The sequence below is a fragment of the Drosophila hydei genome, unplaced genomic scaffold (assembly GCF_003285905.1).
Source record: "Drosophila hydei strain 15085-1641.00,03,60 unplaced genomic scaffold, DhydRS2 tig00000090-arrow-arrow-pilon, whole genome shotgun sequence".
NCBI classification, from domain to species: Eukaryota; Metazoa; Arthropoda; class Insecta; order Diptera; family Drosophilidae; genus Drosophila; species Drosophila hydei.
In genome coordinates, this window is record NW_022045662.1 from 534,116 (window position 1) to 555,999 (window position 21,884).

At 34.3% G+C, this 21,884-nt stretch overlaps 1 protein-coding gene across 7 annotated transcripts; it reads right to left on the reverse strand.

Annotated features, from left to right (window-relative positions):
• Positions 1-1,177: 1,177 nt before the first annotated feature.
• On the reverse strand, positions 1,178-21,872 carry LOC111598181 (dynamin). 7 transcript variants are annotated; one of them, XM_030223003.1, is made up of 17 exons: positions 21,409-21,872; positions 16,704-16,777; positions 15,855-16,611; positions 15,536-15,652; positions 15,242-15,470; positions 15,013-15,170; positions 14,697-14,803; positions 12,805-12,998; positions 11,726-11,845; positions 10,725-10,736; positions 9,880-9,885; positions 8,374-8,577; positions 8,142-8,235; positions 7,941-8,077; positions 7,733-7,875; positions 4,673-4,819; positions 1,178-1,445 (listed from the first exon to the last, which is right to left on the reverse strand). In XM_030223003.1, exons 1-17 carry the CDS (start codon positions 21,552-21,554, stop codon positions 1,364-1,366), a joined length of 2,727 nt encoding a protein of 908 aa, XP_030078863.1. In that variant the 5' UTR covers positions 21,555-21,872; the 3' UTR covers positions 1,178-1,363. The 7 variants fall into 7 exon arrangements, with proteins under 7 accessions (XP_030078863.1, XP_030078865.1, XP_030078864.1 ...); XM_030223005.1 differs by lacking the exon at positions 10,725-10,736; XM_030223004.1 differs by lacking the exon at positions 9,880-9,885.
• Between the last annotated feature and the right edge of the window lie 12 nt (positions 21,873-21,884).

The following is a 21,884-nucleotide window of genomic DNA, read 5'->3' on the forward strand; positions in this document are numbered from 1 at the left end:
CAACACGATGAAAGTGGGAAATACAATGCACTGGAGTAACGCATAGAATAATGGGAAATACCGTGACTGGTTTGTAACTTAGCTAAATGTTGAAGTTACAGTTCGTATGCCACTTGCAGACTCTTATACCACATCAGCTTGTTTATATCCTGTAAACTGGTAAAACACGGCAATTTGGTATACAGAATATATCTGTTTATTCTTATATAAATTAAATAAAAGTATACAATGTTTATCAATTTTTCAATTTTATTTTGCGTCTGCTTTAAATAACATTAATTTAATGCTTACAGTGTTTTTGTTGCTTAAGCTTAAATGTTTAATTAAATTATATAATTGGTTGCATTTGTATTATATATTTATATAAATATACATACATATATAAATTATATAAAAAAAATTATGTAAAATTAAATGATTAATTTATTATATATATATACATCTATATATATATATATATATATATATATATATATATATATATATATATATATATATATATATATATATATATATATATATATATATATATATGTTGTATATTTATATAAAAGTGAGGGCAATTCCCACTCTATATGGTATTTAATATATATATACATACATATATGTATATACATTTTGGAAAATATTGTGAATTTAAAGCGTTTCATGTTTTTATTCATATTTTTGTTTATGTTTTAGCATTATTTGTATAACAATTATTTGAAATATTTACAATGCACAGGAGAAATGGTTTTCTTTTAATTTGCTGAACTTTAACAATATCTGTTATTTATATGCATATATATAGATATGTATCTATATAAAAGTTTTAGCGTGCTAAATTTGTATGACTGTATAACGGTTTTAACTGTATGACTGTATGACAGTTGAGGCTGCTTTTTAAAACTTCACGTTGCTTAACTCTAATTACAAATATATATATATGTATGCTTGTGAATGTGCATGTGTGTGTGCGTGTGTGGGTGTCTGTGTATAACTATACATAAATTGTGTATATGTTAACTAAGTTATATCTAGCTTTACTAGGGTCCAGTCGAAAGTGTTCTACTACACACTTTAGTACAGAGTTTCACAACAATCAATATACTATATGTATATATATTTATATATATGTATATTAATATAAAAAAAATGGGAAATTATAAAAATAACCAAATACACACACACAGCCAGGCGCACTCACTCAGTCACACACTCACACACACACATACATACATAATAATACAAATTGAATTACAGTAAACAGTACTATTCCGTATGCGCGCGCCATCTCGCTCGCACTGACGCCCACGCTCGCACTGTAACTGTTCGATCCATCTAAATAGCGTTAACTCGCTGGCTCGCTCACTTACACTCTCGCTCAGTAGGGCCTGCCATTGGTCGTGTTGCCATAGTAGGAAGGACGTTCAGGTAGCCTTGGCGGCGCATTCATGCCCGGCCGACTGTGAATACAAAGTCATATTAATCAATCAAACAAATATTCATAGGCAACAAATAAAATTTAAGAATTACACATAAATAGATAGAGAGGAAGAAAGAGAAATAATGTATTTTAGTTAGATAGATAGTCAATGATCAACTCACCAGCAGGACAGCATATTAATGTTAGTTCATGGCTTTTTTGTATATAAAAAGAGCATGGCCAAAGCGAAAACCAACACCAGTAGACATACAACGAATAAGCGTGATGTTAACAACATACATACATTCATATGCACATACAACAGCGAGGACAATGTAAAGATAGAGAGAGGCTCATCCTTCTTAATTGCGAAATATGTCATTCATGTTAATTTGAAACGGAGCAGCTGTCTCGCTTTCTCTTCTTGAGCTTCGCTTGAAATTGAAAGTGTGGTTCAATAGCACTGTTAGCTAATAGAACGTAGCTGCACTTAAGCATTTAAGCATTTATCAGCGTATGTAGATTCCAAGAGTTGGTAAATTAATGGGAAATGCAAATGATAGACATATGATTAACAGCAGCGGTGTTGTTAACAGCGTTGTTAGCTAACAGCAGCTTTATTAAACACATTTCCCCTTGCAGTAAGTCCCAATCTTATTGGAAATTTTTTAATAAACTTTTGTTACTTTTTACAGTAAAATAAAACCAAAACAAATAATCAAGCAGCTATACACTCTATTTTTTTTTTAATATATATGTATATATATATTTATGTATATATATAATTTGCTTTTATTTATAACATTGTAGTTACACGCTCGTCTCACATTTGCATTCTTTCTTTCATGTACATGTTATCGATTAATCGATTTTTGTATGCATTTAATCGTGACATGCGCTTTGCATACTAACTTAATACTCTTTCTCTTTGTTTATTATTATGTAACTGTTTTTCATTCTAACTTTCAATTCAAGAAACAGCAATTGATAGACTACATTTTGGTTGAGGGTATTCCTTTTCGAAGGATAAGGATAGGGGCACACACAATATATATGTATATACATATATATAAATAAATATATATGTATATATATATTTATATGTATATATATATTTATATGTATATATTTATATGTGTGTATATATGAGCTGTATGTTAGTGTGCGTTACTTAAACAAACATAGAGAGGAGCTAAATACTTGTGATATTTCTATGTATAGGGATAAATATAAATAAATATATATATATATATATATATATATATATATATATATATATATATATATATATATATATATACATATATATATATAAGTATATAAATTTATATATATATATCCATTATCGTGACGCGAGATGAAAATAGTAACAATCGATTAGTTATCAATTTAATTATACGGTTATCTGTGGATTTAACTGGGTTTTTTCTTTGCATGTTATCGATTAATTGATTAGTGCTACGCATAACTCATATGGTTATCTAATTTATAGAACATACACATTTAATAAACATACGCGAATAATATACATATGTATCTATATTGAAATATATATATATATATATATATATATATATATATATATATATATATATATAATATTTACTATTACATGTATCGATAGCTTCTTTAGTTTATTCGTTCGCTTTGTTTGTATGCTTTTATTGCTTTCGATTTCGATTCGCGCTTTAACTACGATAACAACTGGCTAAAATTACACTTAAATGAAAATTTTGCGAAATGCTGAAATTATCGATAAATTCTTCCTTTCGGTCAAATATATATATATATATATATATATATATGCTTCGAGGCTATGTTCAGCATATTTTTAACAATTGTTCTCAATTCGTTTACCCAAATCAAAACGAAATCGAGATCGATTTTCGATTTATTATCTCGATAACACATCAAATGCTGAATACTGAATATTGCTTGAACATAAGCTAAGCTACACTGTGTTATGTAACAGCTGTTAAGCAGAAGCAGTCAATCAGCTGTTAAGCGTAAAAGAACGATGCACTTCACAGCTGTTCATGAACAGCTTAAATTTAGAAATAAAATAGTTCCATACATTTTTTTTGTCCTTTTTCTTTCTTTTCCTTTGTTGTTGTTGTTCATAAACAAGCTAAATATGGCATTTAGTTGAACTACATTAAATGTTGTCATTTTGTGCTTAGTTTAACAAACATTTACATACATACGAATGCACATACATATACATATAGCTTTTATATATATATATATATATATATATAATAATAATAATAATGTATATAACTCTCACTAACTCTAACTATGTTCCTCTCTTTCCCTCTATATATAGTCCATATATATATGATTTGTATATATATATATATATATAAAACAATAAACACAATTAGCAACAATTACAATTCTGTATTTAACTGTCACAGAGTGAGAGCTAGAGTTAGCTAAAGTGAAATAGAGAGAGAGAGAGAAAGACTATGTATATGTATGCAGTTAATTTAATCGCAACAATTTAGTTCTAAGAGGTTTTCTCTTTTAATATTTATAATTTATCGAAAGCAAACACTTGCTGAATACATATATATATATATTATATGAGTGTGTGTTTGTGTATGTGTTTGGCAGTAAAACTATCGATGAACATCAAATATCAACAAATTCAGGTTGCAACATTTGCAAGGCGAAAAAAAATATATAATCGATAGTTTTGTGCCTGCTCGAGCGCACGGAATGTCAGGAAATGCATATGCAATAAATAAATAACAAAAAGAAACAACAATTTTTTCCCATTCAAAATAAAAACAAATTTTTGTTGATGTTTCGGAAAATCTTTAGGCAAAAATTTAGTTAGCACACACACATACATAGCTAGGCATGTATGCATGCAGTCATGTACACATACAGGAGACACATATACATATATACAAAAAAAAGAGAGAATATTTATATATAAAAGCACAAAATGAGTAGAATAAGAATGTGAGCGACGTTCATAAATAACATAATATATATGTGAATGGGGTGGTTGATTGGTTGGCTGATGAGAGAAGGAAATTGGAATGAGAAGAGCAGCAGGCGCAGACGCAAGCGCAGAGCACCCACTTGCTCTCTTATAACTGAGCTTGCGTGTGCGTTTGTATTTTGTTTCGTTCTGTGTGCTCTTTCGTTATTGCTGGTTAATGTGCCTGCTCGCTTGCACGCATGATTGCTAGGCTTGCTCTCGGCTCGCGCTCGCGTTTGCACTTGCACTTGCACTTGTTGCACAATTTGCTTTACTTGAACCGTGTGGCAAAGACATTGGAGAGTTCATTCATGGCCGCCTGGCCCACAGCCTGATTCACTTGTCCGCGCATGCTCTCCGGGATGTAGCGGTTGGCGCCAGCCTGCTGTGTTATGGCACCGCCGACAGCTCCAGTGACGCGACTTGAAAGTTGGAAAAGGGATTTTGTACTCTTGTTGGTTGGCTGTTGCTTGGTTTTTTTTTTGAGCTAGTTTTTTCTTTTTTTTTTGTTTGGCTTGCAATAGAGAGAAACACAAATGCTAAACTAAAGAGGCGCTTGGCTATGTGATCAAACATGTATCGGAACGCTTGAAACCCCTTTTTATCGATTTGTTTGTTTCGCTGCTTCGGGCGCTGTGATGTGTGTGTGTGTGTAGGTTTGTGGGAGTGTTCGTGTATGTGTAATGTTTATTTAATTTAATCACAAATTATAAAGGATAATATTTAAAAAAAAAATAATAAAACGCAACGAACGAAAGAACAACAAAACATAGCAAGAATTAAAATCAAAATCAAAATACACATAAATATGAGACACACACATATATATATATATATACATAAATATATGTACACAAGTAGAGCACAGCACAAAAAAAAAAACAAAAAACAAGCAAAATAGAGATCACAACAATGTTAATAAATTAAGCCAAATGAAAGCAATTACAATTTAAACAAAAAGCAAACAAGTTGTTAGGCACCAAACAACTGCCACTTGTCGCGCTTTGCCAACACTTTTCAAGATGCCATCCCACAAGAGACACAAGTCCACTACGAATAACATACATAGCTGAGAGCACATAACGGAAACGGAACTCTAAGACACAGGCTTTCAAAATGGAGAGAGGGAAGCGAATTGGAAGCAGCGACCAGCCACAATGCCAGCCAAAATAATCGAACATGTCTTGTCAGTCTGTTAATATATGTATATATATAGAGTAGATGTATACATATATAAATGTAATTTTGAATTTAATTTTATTTTAATTAAACTATATATTTATTTAATTCTTGTTTTTGTTTTTATGTAGTACACACACTGAACATTAAATTTGTAACTTTTAGCCCATTATATATATATATATATATATATATATATATATATTATAGTATCTTTTTTCTTTCTTGCTTTTTTATGCTTTAGTTTTATATAACAACAACAACACAAAAAAGGTACTTTAGTTAACTTAAGCATATATTTTTTCAATTTACTTTTCATAACGTATTTTAATATGTTTGTATATATGTATGTGTAAGTTGTTTGTATGTGTGCACCCTGCACTCTCTTAACAATGGGAATTTCCAAGGCTCTGCTCTCTAGGATATTTTTCAATTTTTTTTTTAACAACACTAATGAAGAAATATAAAGAGCGTGTACAATTCTGACAGAAAGTACTCTTATATCGCTATATATATACATATATATATATACTCTGTGCTTTATACTTAAGTTGTGTGTGTTGAAATATATATGTGTATACACATATATAGATATATAGATATATGCATATATTTATTACCAAAAGAAATTTAAACAAACGCATCAGCTATTAAATATATAAATTTTAACGGATGACATCGTTGTTGTTGTTGTTAATATTATTCTTTTAGTAGCTGCTGAGCGAACTTTTGCATGTATAACTGTAATATATTTGCTAAAAAGAGCGAGAGCGCAAGAGCGAACGCTGAGCGCTTGAGCCTGAACTCAAAGAATTTGGGTTTAGTTTTTTCGGTTGGTTGTTTTGGTTGATTTAAGCTGAAGCGTTTTCTTATTTTTGTAATTTTTTGGTTAGTTAATTTGAGATCGAGAGAGAGTTGGAAAGTGTGTGTGTGTGTAAATGCCTGCGGGACTGTGGCTGACAGCTTAGCGACGTCTGCAGCGTTGAATTTACAATTAAGCAATGTAAGCGTTGGACATGTAGGCGTTGTGCGAGTGTGTGAGTATTAGTGTTAGTGGTTATTCGTTTGGTATTTGTTGTTGGTTTATCGCATTTGATTTGCAAATTTTCAAATGTGTGAGAGAAAGAGAGAGAAAAAGAGAGAGGAAGAAACAAACAATTTGGTTTTGTTATATTTTGTAAACTTTTTGAGAATCTTCTATTAATTTTGTTTTTATTTTTATTTTACAAATGCAAAACGGGTACACAGCGCACACAACAAAAACAGAAAAAAAACGTGTTTTTTATATGCCAATTCAGACAGCTTGCCATCACCTAAAACAAACACAACTAATAGACTAAAGGAGTCACATATGTGCATATGTATATTGTAGATTATGCTAATTTACTTATATGAAAATTTTACTATTAGCTGTGATCAATTTTTAGACTGATTGCCTCATAAAAGTAATTGGCAATTTTGAAAAGGACAAGCTGCCTTCTAAGGGCAAAAAAATGAAAACAACAAAATAAAAACTATATAAATAAGTTATATTTGAGCTGACGAAGATAAAATACTCTTGCAGGAGACGATTGCTGAGTGGGATATTTTACACAAAATTTCCCTAGAGCGATGCTCATAAATGTGGACTTTATGGACATTTGGTATTTTTAATTTGAAATATCCCAATAAAATTACATAAAATGATTCAATTTATTGGGATTTATATAAGAACAAATGTTCTTAGGAATTTAAATATTTCATACCAAGAAATGCCAAACTGCAAGAATATATATACGAGTTAGTTACAAAAGAAAAAAGGTATTTAACAAAAAAAAAAAATACTTAAGGCATTTGCAGCGCTTTGTTTGAATGCATACACATTAATATATATGAACATATGTTATATAAACGAAGTTATATATATAGAAAAATTATGAATATATATATTTATGTGTATGCGCGTGAGTGTGTGTATGTTTGTGTGATCAATGTGTGTGTGTTGATTTTTTTTTTGGCTGCATATAAAAAGAGGTCCCAATCGTCGATAAAAAAAAACCAATAATTAAAACTAAATAAATACTGGGAATACTGTATGTATATACTGTACAGGACGCACTAGGTACAACAGCCGAGTTGAAAGCAATAAAATATATAAGTTAATGTGCTCTACTTACGATGGCAGCAATGGAGGTGGCAGAGCTCCGCCTGGCCGGCCGCCTGGCAGGGGCGGTGCCCCGCCTCCTGGGCGGCTGGGAATAGCGGGCGCTGGACGTCCTGTTGCCGGGGGCAAAGGTGGATTGCGGCCACCCAACGAGCCCTGCAACATACAAAACCAAATATTCATGCTTGATTGACAGATTGATAGTGATGGATTGCTCTCACCTGTGCGGTGGGTGCGGGCTTGCGTGGTCCGCCGGGACTGGGCGGCGATAGACCCGGATTTTCCAAGCCACTTGGTAGCCAATCGTTCTTCACTGGCGGCGGCAATGGCGATGATACAGTTGCCATCGATACGTCACCTGTGATTTAAGCATGATTAATGATAATCAGGTCTGGATAAAATGGGAAATCTATATCACTTACCAATGATCTGCAAGGCATCCTTGCACGCGCGATACATGCGCAACATTTCCTCACGCCGGGTTGCCGACTCGGCGGACTCTTCCATCATTTGTGCCTGGCAAATGGAAAATACAGATTAGGAATGATAAACAGGTTGATTGACAGACAGTTCAAGAAGTCAATATGGTTTAGCAATCAATCAGTTCAGATTGATATTCTGGCGACTTTGCGTTTATCTAGATTGGATACACACCTGATCGCCGGAGGCATACAGATGTGCCAACAGCTCTCCATTGATAAAGTCCTTGGCATTATTGATGATCAGCATCATAATTGCCTTGGGAACCATGTCCCGTGTGGTCTTTGTGACGATCTTCATGTAGGAGTCGACTAGATTGCGAATTGTCTCCACTTGACGCTCCAATTGTGGATCCGAGGAGCTTTCCTCGTTGGCCGACTGTTGTGTTATCGATTTATCGATCGATGGGTGATACATATTTTTTGTTTTTTTATTTGTTGTTGAGATTTTTGTTCGTTTCATTTGATTAGTTGTTGGTTGTTTGGTTGATTGGGGAAAGTGGGGCAAAAAGTAATGGAAAAAACAAACGAAGAAACAATCAATAAAATGAAAAATTTCTGTTGAGGTTTTTGGTTTTTTTTGTGTTTTACACAATCGAAACAAATGCCAAAAGGTGCAGCCGATAAAGTAAAGCATTATATATTACAAATTCAACAAATATATGTATATCATCTTTTGATTTCCAAATCTATTAAGAATTTTTCTGTTTTTTTAATGTTTTGTTAGTTTAACTTGAAAACTAAATAGAAAATTTGATTAGTAGAGGAAAACAAAACACAAGAAGCCAAACTTTACAGTACAGTACTTAATGGTAATTTTTTTTTTTTACAAAACTTTTTTATTTCGAAGATTTTAAGTGCTTAGGAAAACAAAAGTAGAAAAATACCAAATGGAAAAATACATAATACGAAAGCAAAAAATACTATTTCGGAATACTACAAATACAGATTTTAGATAATAAAATATTAGTGTGTGTGTGCATCAGATGTACAGAAACCTCCAGAGTTTAACTCCCAAACCTGAATAACTATTTCAATTGGTTTCATTATATGTTAAATTTAGCTTAAACAAAGACAAATTTCCAGTAATTCTGAATTTATTGAGCTCTCCAATTATTATCGGTGTGAAAACTAATTTGTTCGAGGCAAAATTACAAAAAGTTAACAACAATGAAAAAATGTACTTGACAACCCTGTTATTTAGTTTAATATTCGAGTACTGTACTAAAGAGCTGTTGCTGCTTCAGATAGTCGATGAGTGATCCGAAAATCGACAGCTGAAGAGGCTTATGATTATCGATAACTGAAGCTGCTATTTATTATCGATAACTGTAACTGGTAGTCGATAATTGTAGCTGCTGCAGTCGATACCCGGTGTTGCTGTCAACGCCTTGTGCTCTTTTTTGTTGTAAAATAAGCAAATGTGTGTGAAAGCATTTATAATATATAATAATAGTACGATAGAATAAGTATTACGGATATTACTATTTCGACTGTATGTATGAAGCTTCGAATCGTGTAATTGCCGTGTGTTAATTGTAATAATTAGAAAAAATCAACGTAAATCGATAAACAATGCCAATGTTAATTGGGTTTACAATACAAATGCAACAAGAATAAGTGAAATACGTAAAAATTTATAAAAGAGAAAAAAATTAAACGAAAAAAACTTTGAACATACTTTTTGCTGTTAACGGTTAACGGTTAACGGTTGGTTATGGGCATTGTTATAGATATTTCGCATTACAAATATTGTTTGTAATTTTTGTATATATATGTGAGAGAATACATATATATATATTTGAAACATTTGATACATATATATTTGATATATATGCATGTGTTTTTGTGTGTGTTGAGTCATTTCGATTCGTTTGGTACGTGAAAGGGGGAAAAATAGAAGAAAATAATTGATAAAAAATATTGTAAATTAAAATTTTATATATATTTGATATATATTTAGATATATGTGTGTAGATATATATTAAGAGTTATATTTGAAATATGCATCTATTACAAATAGCACACACCTTTAAGAACACAAATGGGGGTTTTTAGGGTGAAAGGCGAGTGTAAGGAAATTCCAAATTGAAAAACCCGATTTTGTGTGGCCCAAACAACAATTTTGTTAATTAGTGTAAGACAAATAAGAACAATTCAGTCGTACCTGACCGACTGCATAATACTTGTTCACGTTACGAAATCCAGGTGGGAAGTTTGATTCTCGATATAACAAACTTCCAGTGATTAGCTTCAATAGGTCCACTTAAGTTTTAAGATTATATTCGGGAAATCTTATCACAGACAAACGTGGCACACAACCAATTTCATTACGTGAACAAGAATATAAACAAGTAGTATAAATAAAATAGAAAAGGTTAACTCGAATTTCAGACCCCAATTTTTGAAATAAAAAATAAAAATCTATGAAAAAATGAAAAATAAAAAGAGAATTAGAGACAGGGCGAGAGCGAAAGAGAGAGAGCGCAAAGTATACGGTAAAAATGATGATGGAAAGAAACAAACCTCTTGTCCTTCCTGCATATATATAAATATGTATATTTATATATATCACATATTCATTATAAAACGCATTTCATATATTTCGATATATATAAATTGATTTTTGTTTTTCGTTTGTCAAAAATAAATAAATAAAGAAACATTTAATAAGTTATTGCTTCATCAAAGAGTTCAATTGTTTACAACTAGATATTTATGTATAAAAATATTAAAAGAGTTATGTTAATTGTATGTTAGTTAACATAGATCGTCGAATGCTGCTGTTACATGATACACTGAGAGAAAAGGGAGGAGGACTTGATCATATATGTTCAGTTAAACGACACACGAACTGTTAGTATGGTATTATGTTAACATTATTTTAAGTTATGGTAAAGATGTAACATAATGTTATTACTCAGTGTAGGCCAAACATAATGTTAAGAGCAAGTTTCTAATAAGAGTTTGTCTTAACATTATGTTAAGTACAGCCATTACATAGCAGTTGTTGTTGTAAGTTAACAGCTGTTACCAAATGAGGTTAGGGGACTGTTATTAGCAGACGATATTATTAAATAGCATGGACATCAGTAGTTTTAGCTGTTGCTCTCATCGTTGAGCAGCTGTAAGGCAAAGCATCATGTTAAAGCCAACTGTTGGCAAAAGCAATGCGAGCTAACAGCGTGTTAACATTTTATGTAGCTAAACATCAAATCATACAGTTTAATGTAGATGTTTACAGCTGCTGAGTACATTTGTATGAATAGGGTATTATCGGGATGCGCAGGAGGCGATAGAAATGCAGATAAATGGTTATAGTACAGATATATAGTCGTGGTAGAGCTATGCGTATAGGGTCTGATGTCACTTGACATATTAAAGCAAGCAAATGTTAATTAACATCTGCTGCGGAGCTGGTCTATAAGCTAATAGATTAGATGATGACTTAGGACTGACTTAACATAATACAGGGTAAATAATATATAAGTTATAGATATATATATACATGTAGTATGCAAACGTACCTCGTCGCCATTCTCCTGGGTCTCCTGCTTTTCGGGATAGACGCCTGCGCGTAAGAATGATGCCTTCCATGATTCAACATCCTCCACCGTCTCACAGGACAACTCCAATTGTTTGTAATCCTAAATGCACAACATTTGTATATATATGTGTGTCGTGTGTGTGTGTGTGTGTGTGCAGGAGAAAGAGAGAGAGAAAAGCGTCCAAGCGCAAAGAGAACAAAATGGATAGGTATTTTTCGTCAAGCATTTAGCATATGGGACAACTGTATTACGATTACGATAACGATATTACGATAACGATATTACGATTGAGTACTTGGACGGGTTGGTGGCATTGGTTGGTTATTGTCGGGTTCTTTTTGAGTATAGTTTAGTTTTCTGTTTGTGGTTAGCTTTCTATTTAAGTTGGTTGAGTTGAGTTGGCAGCTGGACCAGAGTTCAGAGTTAGTGTTTGGTATATCGGTGGCGTAACGGCACATATGTATATATATGCTATACTATATAGCTATAGCTATAGTAAATATATGCATATATCTCGATATCTAATAGGTGGTTTATCGTATCTTGTTATTCTCATGCTCACAAATCAATGGCCAAAAAAATAGAATTCGAAATTCTCATTCTTTTTGGCCTCGATTAGAACACAAATGTTGATAAAAACATAGTAATTTTTATCTTATACAAAAAAATTAATTAACTGTTTTTCATTATTTTAGAAACTAGTTTCGAGTCTCAAATTTTAGTTGTTTTTCTTTTATTTCTGGGACTTGAACGCAAAAAATTATTTTTTTGTTTGCAACAAAAGAAACAAAATATTTTTAATATGAATTAAATTCTTTTTTTTTTTTAATTAATTTGAATGCTTTGTATTTGAATTGAAGAACTAGAACAAATAATATATGACATATATCATTTGTTGTAGTTGCAAAAACTAATTGAAAATGTTATTTTTTTCGTTTCGTTTTTTTGTTCATCTAATTGGGATAGACTTTTGGAATATTTTTTGTTTTGTTTTTTTTTTTGTGGTTTCATTTCGAAACGAAAATTCATTTTTTTGTATGCTAACAAAAATTACTAACCTTATAAACATTACGTCCGTCGGGACTGAATAAAGCAAATGTAACACGTCTAGACATTGACATAAAGCCCTGCTCAATATCGCGCAATTTCAAACCATCCAACGGCAACATGAATTTCTTCTCCTTCTCATCCTCGTCCTTGTACCACGAAATGCTCTCCGAGGTCAAAACAAACCAATAGGGACGCGAGCCACCTGCAACAGAGAACACAGCATCATAGAAGAAGCCGAACGCAGTCAAAATAAAGCAATCAAATAAATATAAATCATAAGCATATACATCATTATGTATATACAATAGAGTTATGGCGACAGACTCTGCTGCTATACGAGGGCTGTTTGATAAGCTTGATAAGCGTGTTCTTTGGCTTGATGCACGTATTTGCAAGAGATACGTCCCAGGCTTATGTCTTTTAGGAAATCCCGATATGATTATGATTTCTAAGTGGCGTATGTTCTCTATCCAAAAGCTCTAAACAAGATGCATCCAGTAATCATTCCCTCCTGTTCCCAATCAATCGTTGTGAATGATACATTCATCTGGGCTTTCACAAACACTTCGTCGAAGTTAATACCAACAGATTGTTTTGCTAAACAGAATGCACAAATTGGATAAACCTACATCCAACAGATGAGACATTCCAGTGTCTTATAGAACAGCCCTCGTATATGATAGTCTACAGATCTATGTTAACAATCTAACAGTACTATGTAGCCAGTACAAACATACATATAGCCTTAAGATATAGTATATCACATAGATAACTGGTATTATATAGATACGTAACATAGTGTGGATGGATGGGTGGGTGGGTCTATGAATGGGCTTTACTGTATATAATAGATGTTGTATATAGATCTAGCTTCAAAGCAAAATGTGTATTAGAAATGAAATAGTTAAAGATCGTTGAATACAAACCAAGTAGGCGTGGCAAAAACCTCAGCAAAGCTTTGCGATTATTCCACAAGTTTTAAAGTGAGGAAAATAAAAGTACAGTACCGAAAAGAAAAACACCAAGAAAAGTTCAAAAAGAAAAACCAAAAACAGATGAACGAAAATACAGCAAAAACAGAAGAGGAAGCAGAAGACAAAAAACAAACATAAAAATGCTAAGAGCTCGAGAAATAAACTAGATTAAGTGATAATACTTGGAAAGTGCTTCAAAACTGATAGTTCAAGTGATATATATATATATGCATATATATATATATATATATATATATGTGTGTAATTCAGATAGTACTACGAGTGATCGATCAAAGATCGTTATCGCAATCGATTCTTATGCATGCCATTAAATCGATAAGCATTTGTGAGCACAGTGCAATTGAATAGCTATCGAAACTATATGCCAAGCAACAAATCGATAGACAGTCGACAACAATAGACAACAGCATGTTTGATGAGTCGATAAACATATCAGTTATGCATAATACAGAAAAAGTGATAAAATAATAAATATTACAATCTCATATGAAAGTAAAAGCCATAATTCAATAGGCAACTGGAATATGTCCAAAATATTTGTATATTTGCTGAAAAATCGATTAGTCGATAAGTAAAGATAAGAGTAACACTCTTGATGATTAATTTACTTAAAGAATCCATTATTCGCATAGGCTTTAACGCTGTCTATCGATCTATGGGCTTAAAGCTACAAGTTTCTGGTTGATATGTCAATTTTTCGATAACTGAACTGTTGCCATGTTAATAATTTATATACTTCTATATATATATCTATGTATTTTAGTGGTTAGGAGTAGTTGAACGTTTAGAGTAGTGAAACTAGGTGTTGCGACTGTTGTTGTTGCTGTTGTTGTTGGTTATTTATAGAGTTTGAATATGGCATAGACAGACATTCAGCTGAAATAAATCAATGTGTGTGCACATACCTTTCATAATGCCCAAATTTTGAATGACCATATGACCCTTGCGTATGACCTGATTGCCCAGCTGTCGGGTTCCGGTCTTGTTTGCATTCTCAGATTTGTTCTGAGCACTGAAAAAGTGTAAAGAAAGGATAAGTATGAGTTGGATATTTTAGTTCAATTTGTCAGACTAGTACATATAGTATATATATATATATATATATATATATATATATATATATATATAAATATATGAGTAGCGAACGATCATGAACGATTGCATGACTAAAGCGTATCCTTCTCTTAAGCGAACTTATTGTGAGCCATAATAGCGACATACTTGGCGAAGCCAATGAAATCCTCGTGATTGGTATTCATGTAGGCGAGCTCGAAGTCAATTAGCAAAAGGATTTGCTCCTTGCAGCGCTGCTCACGCTGGCGGACGTGCGTGGTTATGATGCGTTCCGTTTCCTCGCGTAAGCGTGGATAGCGGTTCATCTTTAAAAGAATGCAAATTAAATTGAAATTAGAATAGTAGAAAGATTTCGCTTAGGATTCAGATGCTCCACCTTATCTGTGCACATGCGCACGACCACCGACAATTCCTGTACGACTAGATCCACACACTTAATGACCGGCTCCTTGAGCAGCGCAATCTGCCGCTTAACGATCGCCTCGAACGCCATGTCCGGCGTGAAGAGACCAACACGAATACCGTGTATGTTGCGTATGGCAAACGAGATCTCACGTCGCAGCTCCTTCTCATCGCACGCCATTTTCACAATCTCAAAGCGAAGACTAGGAAAAAGATATTGCTTATCAAATCTCATATAACTCATAGTAAAGGCTCTCTTTAAGCTTACCGCTCGTGGAATATGCGATTGATCTTAGCACCGCCAGACAACTCATTTGTATTGACCAAAGCGGAGCCACTGCCCTCGATGGTACGCTCAAAGTCCGACTGCAGTTGCTGTATCATTCTGTAATTGAGATTTAAGAAGATGTAGATAAGTTATATAAGTATAAGGATACATATCAAATCTGATTGGTTTTGAGTTGTTCTTCTCACATAGTTTCATTGGTACAAACAAATCTATCAGATATATCCCATCAAAATACAGCTCCATCTCCATCTACACACAGTTTGAATATCATCTCAAGTCAGTCGCTTTGTCTACTTACTGGAGCATAGCCTTTGTCTTGATGCTGGCATCGCCTGGCTGAAAATGCTTAAACTCTTCGACCTCCTTCTCAAGGGTGAGCATCTGCTTCTGCAGTTTATCGCGCAATCCTGGCAACGTGTCCCGAATGTGATTGGTTAGCTGCTGATTGAGGACACGCTGCAAATATGGTGTGCCCAGACGATCGGCCATATGGCGATACGATGGATGGCTGAGGAAGAATTTGCGCTCAGCGGCCAATGCCATATGGATATCCTTGCGTCCCTCAATATCCTTTTGCGAACGATTCACAACACCAATATAGCCGCGACGCAATGGCAACAGCTTATTCTCGAGTATATCACGTGCATCGGTGCCTTCGTCCATGAGATCCAATTTGGTAATAACGCCAATTGTTCGCACGCCCTGCGGATCAACTTCCTTGGCCAGCTTGAGGGCATCCGAATTGGCCAGATCGGTATTGGCCGGCGTCACGGCCAATATAAGGCAAGTCTCCTTGCGTATAAATTGGAATATCATTTGCTTAATCTGCTGCTCAATATCAACGGGCTGATCGCCGATTGCCACTTTAGTTAGACCCGGCAAATCGATCAGCGTCAAATTTAAAACGTGCGGCGAGTAGACGCGCAAATTAATCGGAATGTTTGAGATGCCCTTGTTGCTGCCAGTCACACGATCCGTTTCATCTTCGATCTCTTTGCGTATCTCATCGAAGCTCGAGAACTTTTTGCCCTTACAGTGCAGAAATTCGCCATGCTCTAAAATAAAAGAAACACCCATCAGCATACATAATCTATATATATTTATAAATATATATATTTATATATAGCTAGATAGAGTAACTACTCACCAGTTATTCCGTTGATCAGCTGCAAAATTAAAGGTCTGCGTGTCACAATGCCCGAACCACGAGGCAGAAAGTCTCTGTGAAGATAATCAAAAAAGAGAGAAAACAGAATAACAGTTAATTGTAGTTCTTTGAGTTGTTCTTGCATTCGAATTTTGCAGGCTTTATTTTCTGTATTTCTCAACTGAATTGATATTGCGATAAGTGTGCTCCACAAGTGTTTGACAAGCTAAGTGAGCTGCCTCTTCAAATGCAGTAAACAATTCCTAACGAACAATAAACTTGATAATGCATTTGCTGTTTTGAATTTGATGAGCAATGCAAAAGCAACAATCAAATTTCCTGCATTCACATATTTACTTTTAAGAACATTTTGGGAAGTTGATAAACAAATTCTTGCCGCTAACACAGCTTTCTTTCTTATATATATACCCTTAAGATTGCCAGAGAACTTAATAGAAAACAAATAGAAATTTCATTGATAAGAATACAAGCTTGTAACTCAAGAAATTACCCAACATGGAAAGCAGAAATTAAACTAAATAAACATTAACTTTAAATCGAGTTCACTGCATGTGTAACGTTCCAAAGTCCTTTAAAATCCAAGCATGAAATTTGTAACGCAGCCAAAATTTGCATTTGTGGCTAGCTTTGGGAACAATGCTCGGCACGCTCACAAATTTCCCAAACTGAAAGGAAATTAATTTACAATACACAATCGAGTGTTACATAATAACAGGCATTTCTAAAGCTCTCCTGGGAGCGAGAGAGACAGCTGCAAAAAAATTGCACAGTTGCAATAATATAGGGAATTAATATGATATTTATCAACGCAAACAGCTTGTGCTATTCATTTCCAATATTTCAGCGAGAGTATTATGAACAACAACCACAACAACAACCACAACAACAATAACAGCAACAGTGATGAAAATGAGTCACAGTGTTAACGGCATAATTATCGTGTCACTCAATTGTTCCATAGATCTCAATTGCTTTGATTAGTTGAAAGATTATTAGAATTATTATTACTGTTGTTAATATTTTTATTTTTTATTTTTGAAGTTGTGGGAAAACTGATTAATGTAAGCAAACAACGAGCAACGTATGTGATTAATTGACTGAGAAATTCGCTACCAGCGACCACAGCTTCAAGGCAATTTCAACATGTATGTACAAACGTATATATGTATGTATATATGAATGTACTAGTGTGTACTTTTAGCATGCAGCCTATTCTGAGCTTATGAATATGCTGTGACCTGTTTTATTATGGTAAACAAATCCACCAAAGTCAATAAAAGCCATGGCACAAACATACATAATAAATTATTAACAAACAGCTGCAGAATTAATGATAGTAAACCCCTTATCGATAATGCAAGCAATATCAATTATAATGACAGAACATGATTCATCAGTAAAAACTGCGGCCGACGCCCGAAATGAGCATTAGCAGCAACCTGAATTGCAAAAACACACTAAAAATTTATTCGATAAAAACACTATTCAATACGAGGAAAATATATTTTGGTAAGCAAGTGGAAAGGAACGGGACGAGGGGAGTGAATTTTGATAGCTTATCTTATCAGCATAGCACAAAAGCCCACAGTACATGCATATATACATATGTAAGTATAAACATAAGTTCTAAATAAATTCCCATATACAAATGTGTGTGCACAACATTAACAATTTACACATACACACACATAAAAGAAATTATTCAAGTGTACATAAAAATGCAATGTTATCAATTACTTGTGATGAGTAACTCTATTCTGTGAATGTGTGCGTGTGGAAATATTGTAAGTACACTTGTGTGTTGAAATATTTTCCCTGATGAATTCCCATTAAAATTTGATTTGCAAACTTTTTTAATTGTTTTGCCTAAAACAATTCGCAGAGTTCAAAAATAACAACAGCAAAATTATCTATAAAGCACAAACAGCAGCTAAAGTTGAGTACGCACACATACATATGTATATGCGCTTGTAATGCAATACGCCGGCTGCGTAAACTGCAGAGAGCAGCAATCGATCGCTCTCTTTCTGCTACTTCTGCAATCGCAAGCAAAATATTATCTCACGCAAGCACACATACTCAACAACACAGGCAAACACAAACGCATACGCATGAATTTATGAGATCAGCTGCTGCGCATTCTTTCGCTGTCGCTTCACTTTTTTGCAAATTTATGTTGATGTATTTTCTACTTCATTTTTTTTTCAATTTAAATAGGTTGTTGCCCTTCTTTTTTGTTTTCTATTTATGTGTGTTCATGAACTCCATAAAATGATCCCAATTAGCGATAATGTTAAGTAACACTATTTACACATACATATATAAGTATGTGTGTGTATATATTGCATACACTCATATACATCTATGAAAGTGCCAGAGAAACAGCAAATACCATGAACTATTGACATTTCGAGCTGAGCTTATGCGGCTGATGCTATTGAGTTGACATTGAACAGACACTCGGCCTCTTGTTCTCTCTCTCTCTTCCAATGACTCTTAAAGTTAAAGACTGACATGCAGTCTCTGCAGCATCATTTAACTGACATTGATGGGAACAACAAAAGAGCTGCATCAGCATAAGTGGCAACAAATAGAAGAAAACTAGGTCATTAACGCACACATGTACATACATAACCATATATATACAGGTATGTTTATCTATAGATATAGATATAGATATAGATATATATATATGTATATAGATATATATATATATATATAGATATATATATATACATATGCCTGTATACATGTATGTGTGTGGCCGGCGCATGCGAAAACTAACGGCTCAGCAGCAAATGAACTGCGCTTGGCCAATCTGCTGCTGCTGCTGCTGTTGCTGTTGTTGCTATTGACTGCACGCCAGCTTACATAAGAAAAACTGCATGTCAAGCTGTATATGCGAAGACGGACTCTAAGTACATAGGTATTGCGCTTATGGTTGCCAACAGTATCAAAAACACCCACGTTCTATTCCAATACATACACAACTTGTATCGTAGTATATGTGTCTGCTTGGCAAGGACTCGCACACACAAAGTATAAATAGAAAAGCTACATAAGATAGTTAGATTCCGTTACACACACCCACATGCACAGTCTTATATACATATGCAAAAAGATTTAGCTTTAAACATAAATATAAATATATATATATATATATATATATATATATATATATATATATATATATATATATATGTGTGTAGGCGGTATGCTGTAGGTGGAGCCAAACTCAAAAAAGGATTTTATCGCGTAGAACAGTAGCAGAATATTATGTAATTTTGCAATTTTGCATAGAACAAACACCCACACACAGAAGTAAATGGGTATAAGTTTGTGTGTGTGTGTGTGTATACGTATGGTTGAAAAGCAGAGAGCTCACGTTCCATTCATTAACAGTTACAAAAGTTACAACAGTAGGCAGAGGCAAATGTAAGTAGAGGGGGTGGGTGTCTAAAGCAGCAACTACACAAATGTAGGCTAGCGTGAGCGTCGACGTCGACAGCGACAGCATTGCATAAATGTCAAAGTGAAGTATAGCAAAGTGGAGCGAGCGCTGGTGTGTGTGTGTAGGGTATGCGCAGTGGGCCGTGTTGGGCTAAGTAAGAACCAAGCATAAGAAAAAGGAAACAAAACCATTTGAGCAGCGCGCTGCAAAAGGAAATGTCAGCATGCATTGATTTTTTTCTTTCTTCTTTTTCAGTTTGCCCATTGTCCGCTTTTTTTTCTTTCTTTTTCGGGGCGTACGTATTTTGTGGGTTATTGTATTTGTTTTTGTCATCGCATTTTCAGGGGGCGGGCGACAAACGATGATAGATAAAAACGAACGAAGCGCAATGAGTGCCGCGCAGCCAGTGAAAAAGGCCCCCAAATAAAACGGTTTGAGTGTGTGAGCGAAGTCAGTGTGTTTGTGTAAGAGAAAGAGGGAGAGAGAGGCATAATGGAAGAGAGAACATAGTATCGTTGATATAAATGCTTTTTTCTTTTATAACTGTTATTGTGCCTTTTTATTGGAAGCGAATTTATGGTACTCTACGATACTTAAGTTCCAGCATAAATATGCATATTTGTCTATGTGTACATGCGTAATATGTGAAAGATGCTTAGAAAGTTTGCTTAACATTCATTAGCGGCGATGATTCTATGCAAGTGACACCCACTGTTTTATATTACGCTCTTCGTGCTTGCGTATGTGTAGATATTTATATATGTATGTGTACAACAGTTTTTGTGTAAGGTGGTTGTTATGCTGTTGCGACCACTGCTAACAGAACGCTGACCATGTACAACTGGATGCGCATTTACTTGATTGTATATACACACACATACACGCACAAGTGTATGTATATGACTTGGATAGGGGGAAATTATTGATAGCCACCTCCTGTTTCTAGCGAAACACCCACTGGCAGAACAGAACGAGAAAGAAAACAACAAAAACCAGGAATGCTGCTTCATTGATTATTCACCAAAATTCACGCGCACGCACACATACATTTATATGTGCTTATGTATGCGCAAACCGTGAGAGCGCGAGTCTTTCACACACGCCCGCTCTCAGAACTCTCTTACACACAGAGACAGCACTGCTTTCGCGCAAAAATATGGATTTTCTCATTGTCTGTATTTGTTGATAGCGAAGAAACAAACAATATTTTTTTGGCTTGACCAACACACTTACTTGCCCACGAAATTCTCCAGCACCGAACTCTTGCCAGCCGACTGTCCACCAACAACGGCAATTTGTGGCAAGTCCAATTGCATGTGCACACCCAGCGATGTGAATGCATCCTGCAGCTTATTGACGATCGGAATTAAGTTGTCCATGGTGACGTAGACGTTGATGAAGACGTAAACGAAGACGGCAAATTTGCTGATACTGGATTTTGAATCTCTCGTTCACTCACTCTCTCGTGCTTTTCCGCTCTCTTTTAAACACGATCGAGTTTAGTTTTTGTTGTTGATTCTCGTTACGTTTTACAGTTAATTACTGTTGCTGCGTGAACAGCACTTAGGTACGAAGACGCCTCAGTCTCTGTCACTGATTCTGCTACTGGCCGCTGCTCGATGTTGGCTGCACTCTGCTGCTGCTACTGGCTGCGACTTCTGTTAAGTTCTTTTCTTTCTTTTTTAGTTAGTTATCAAATTGGTTTTTAA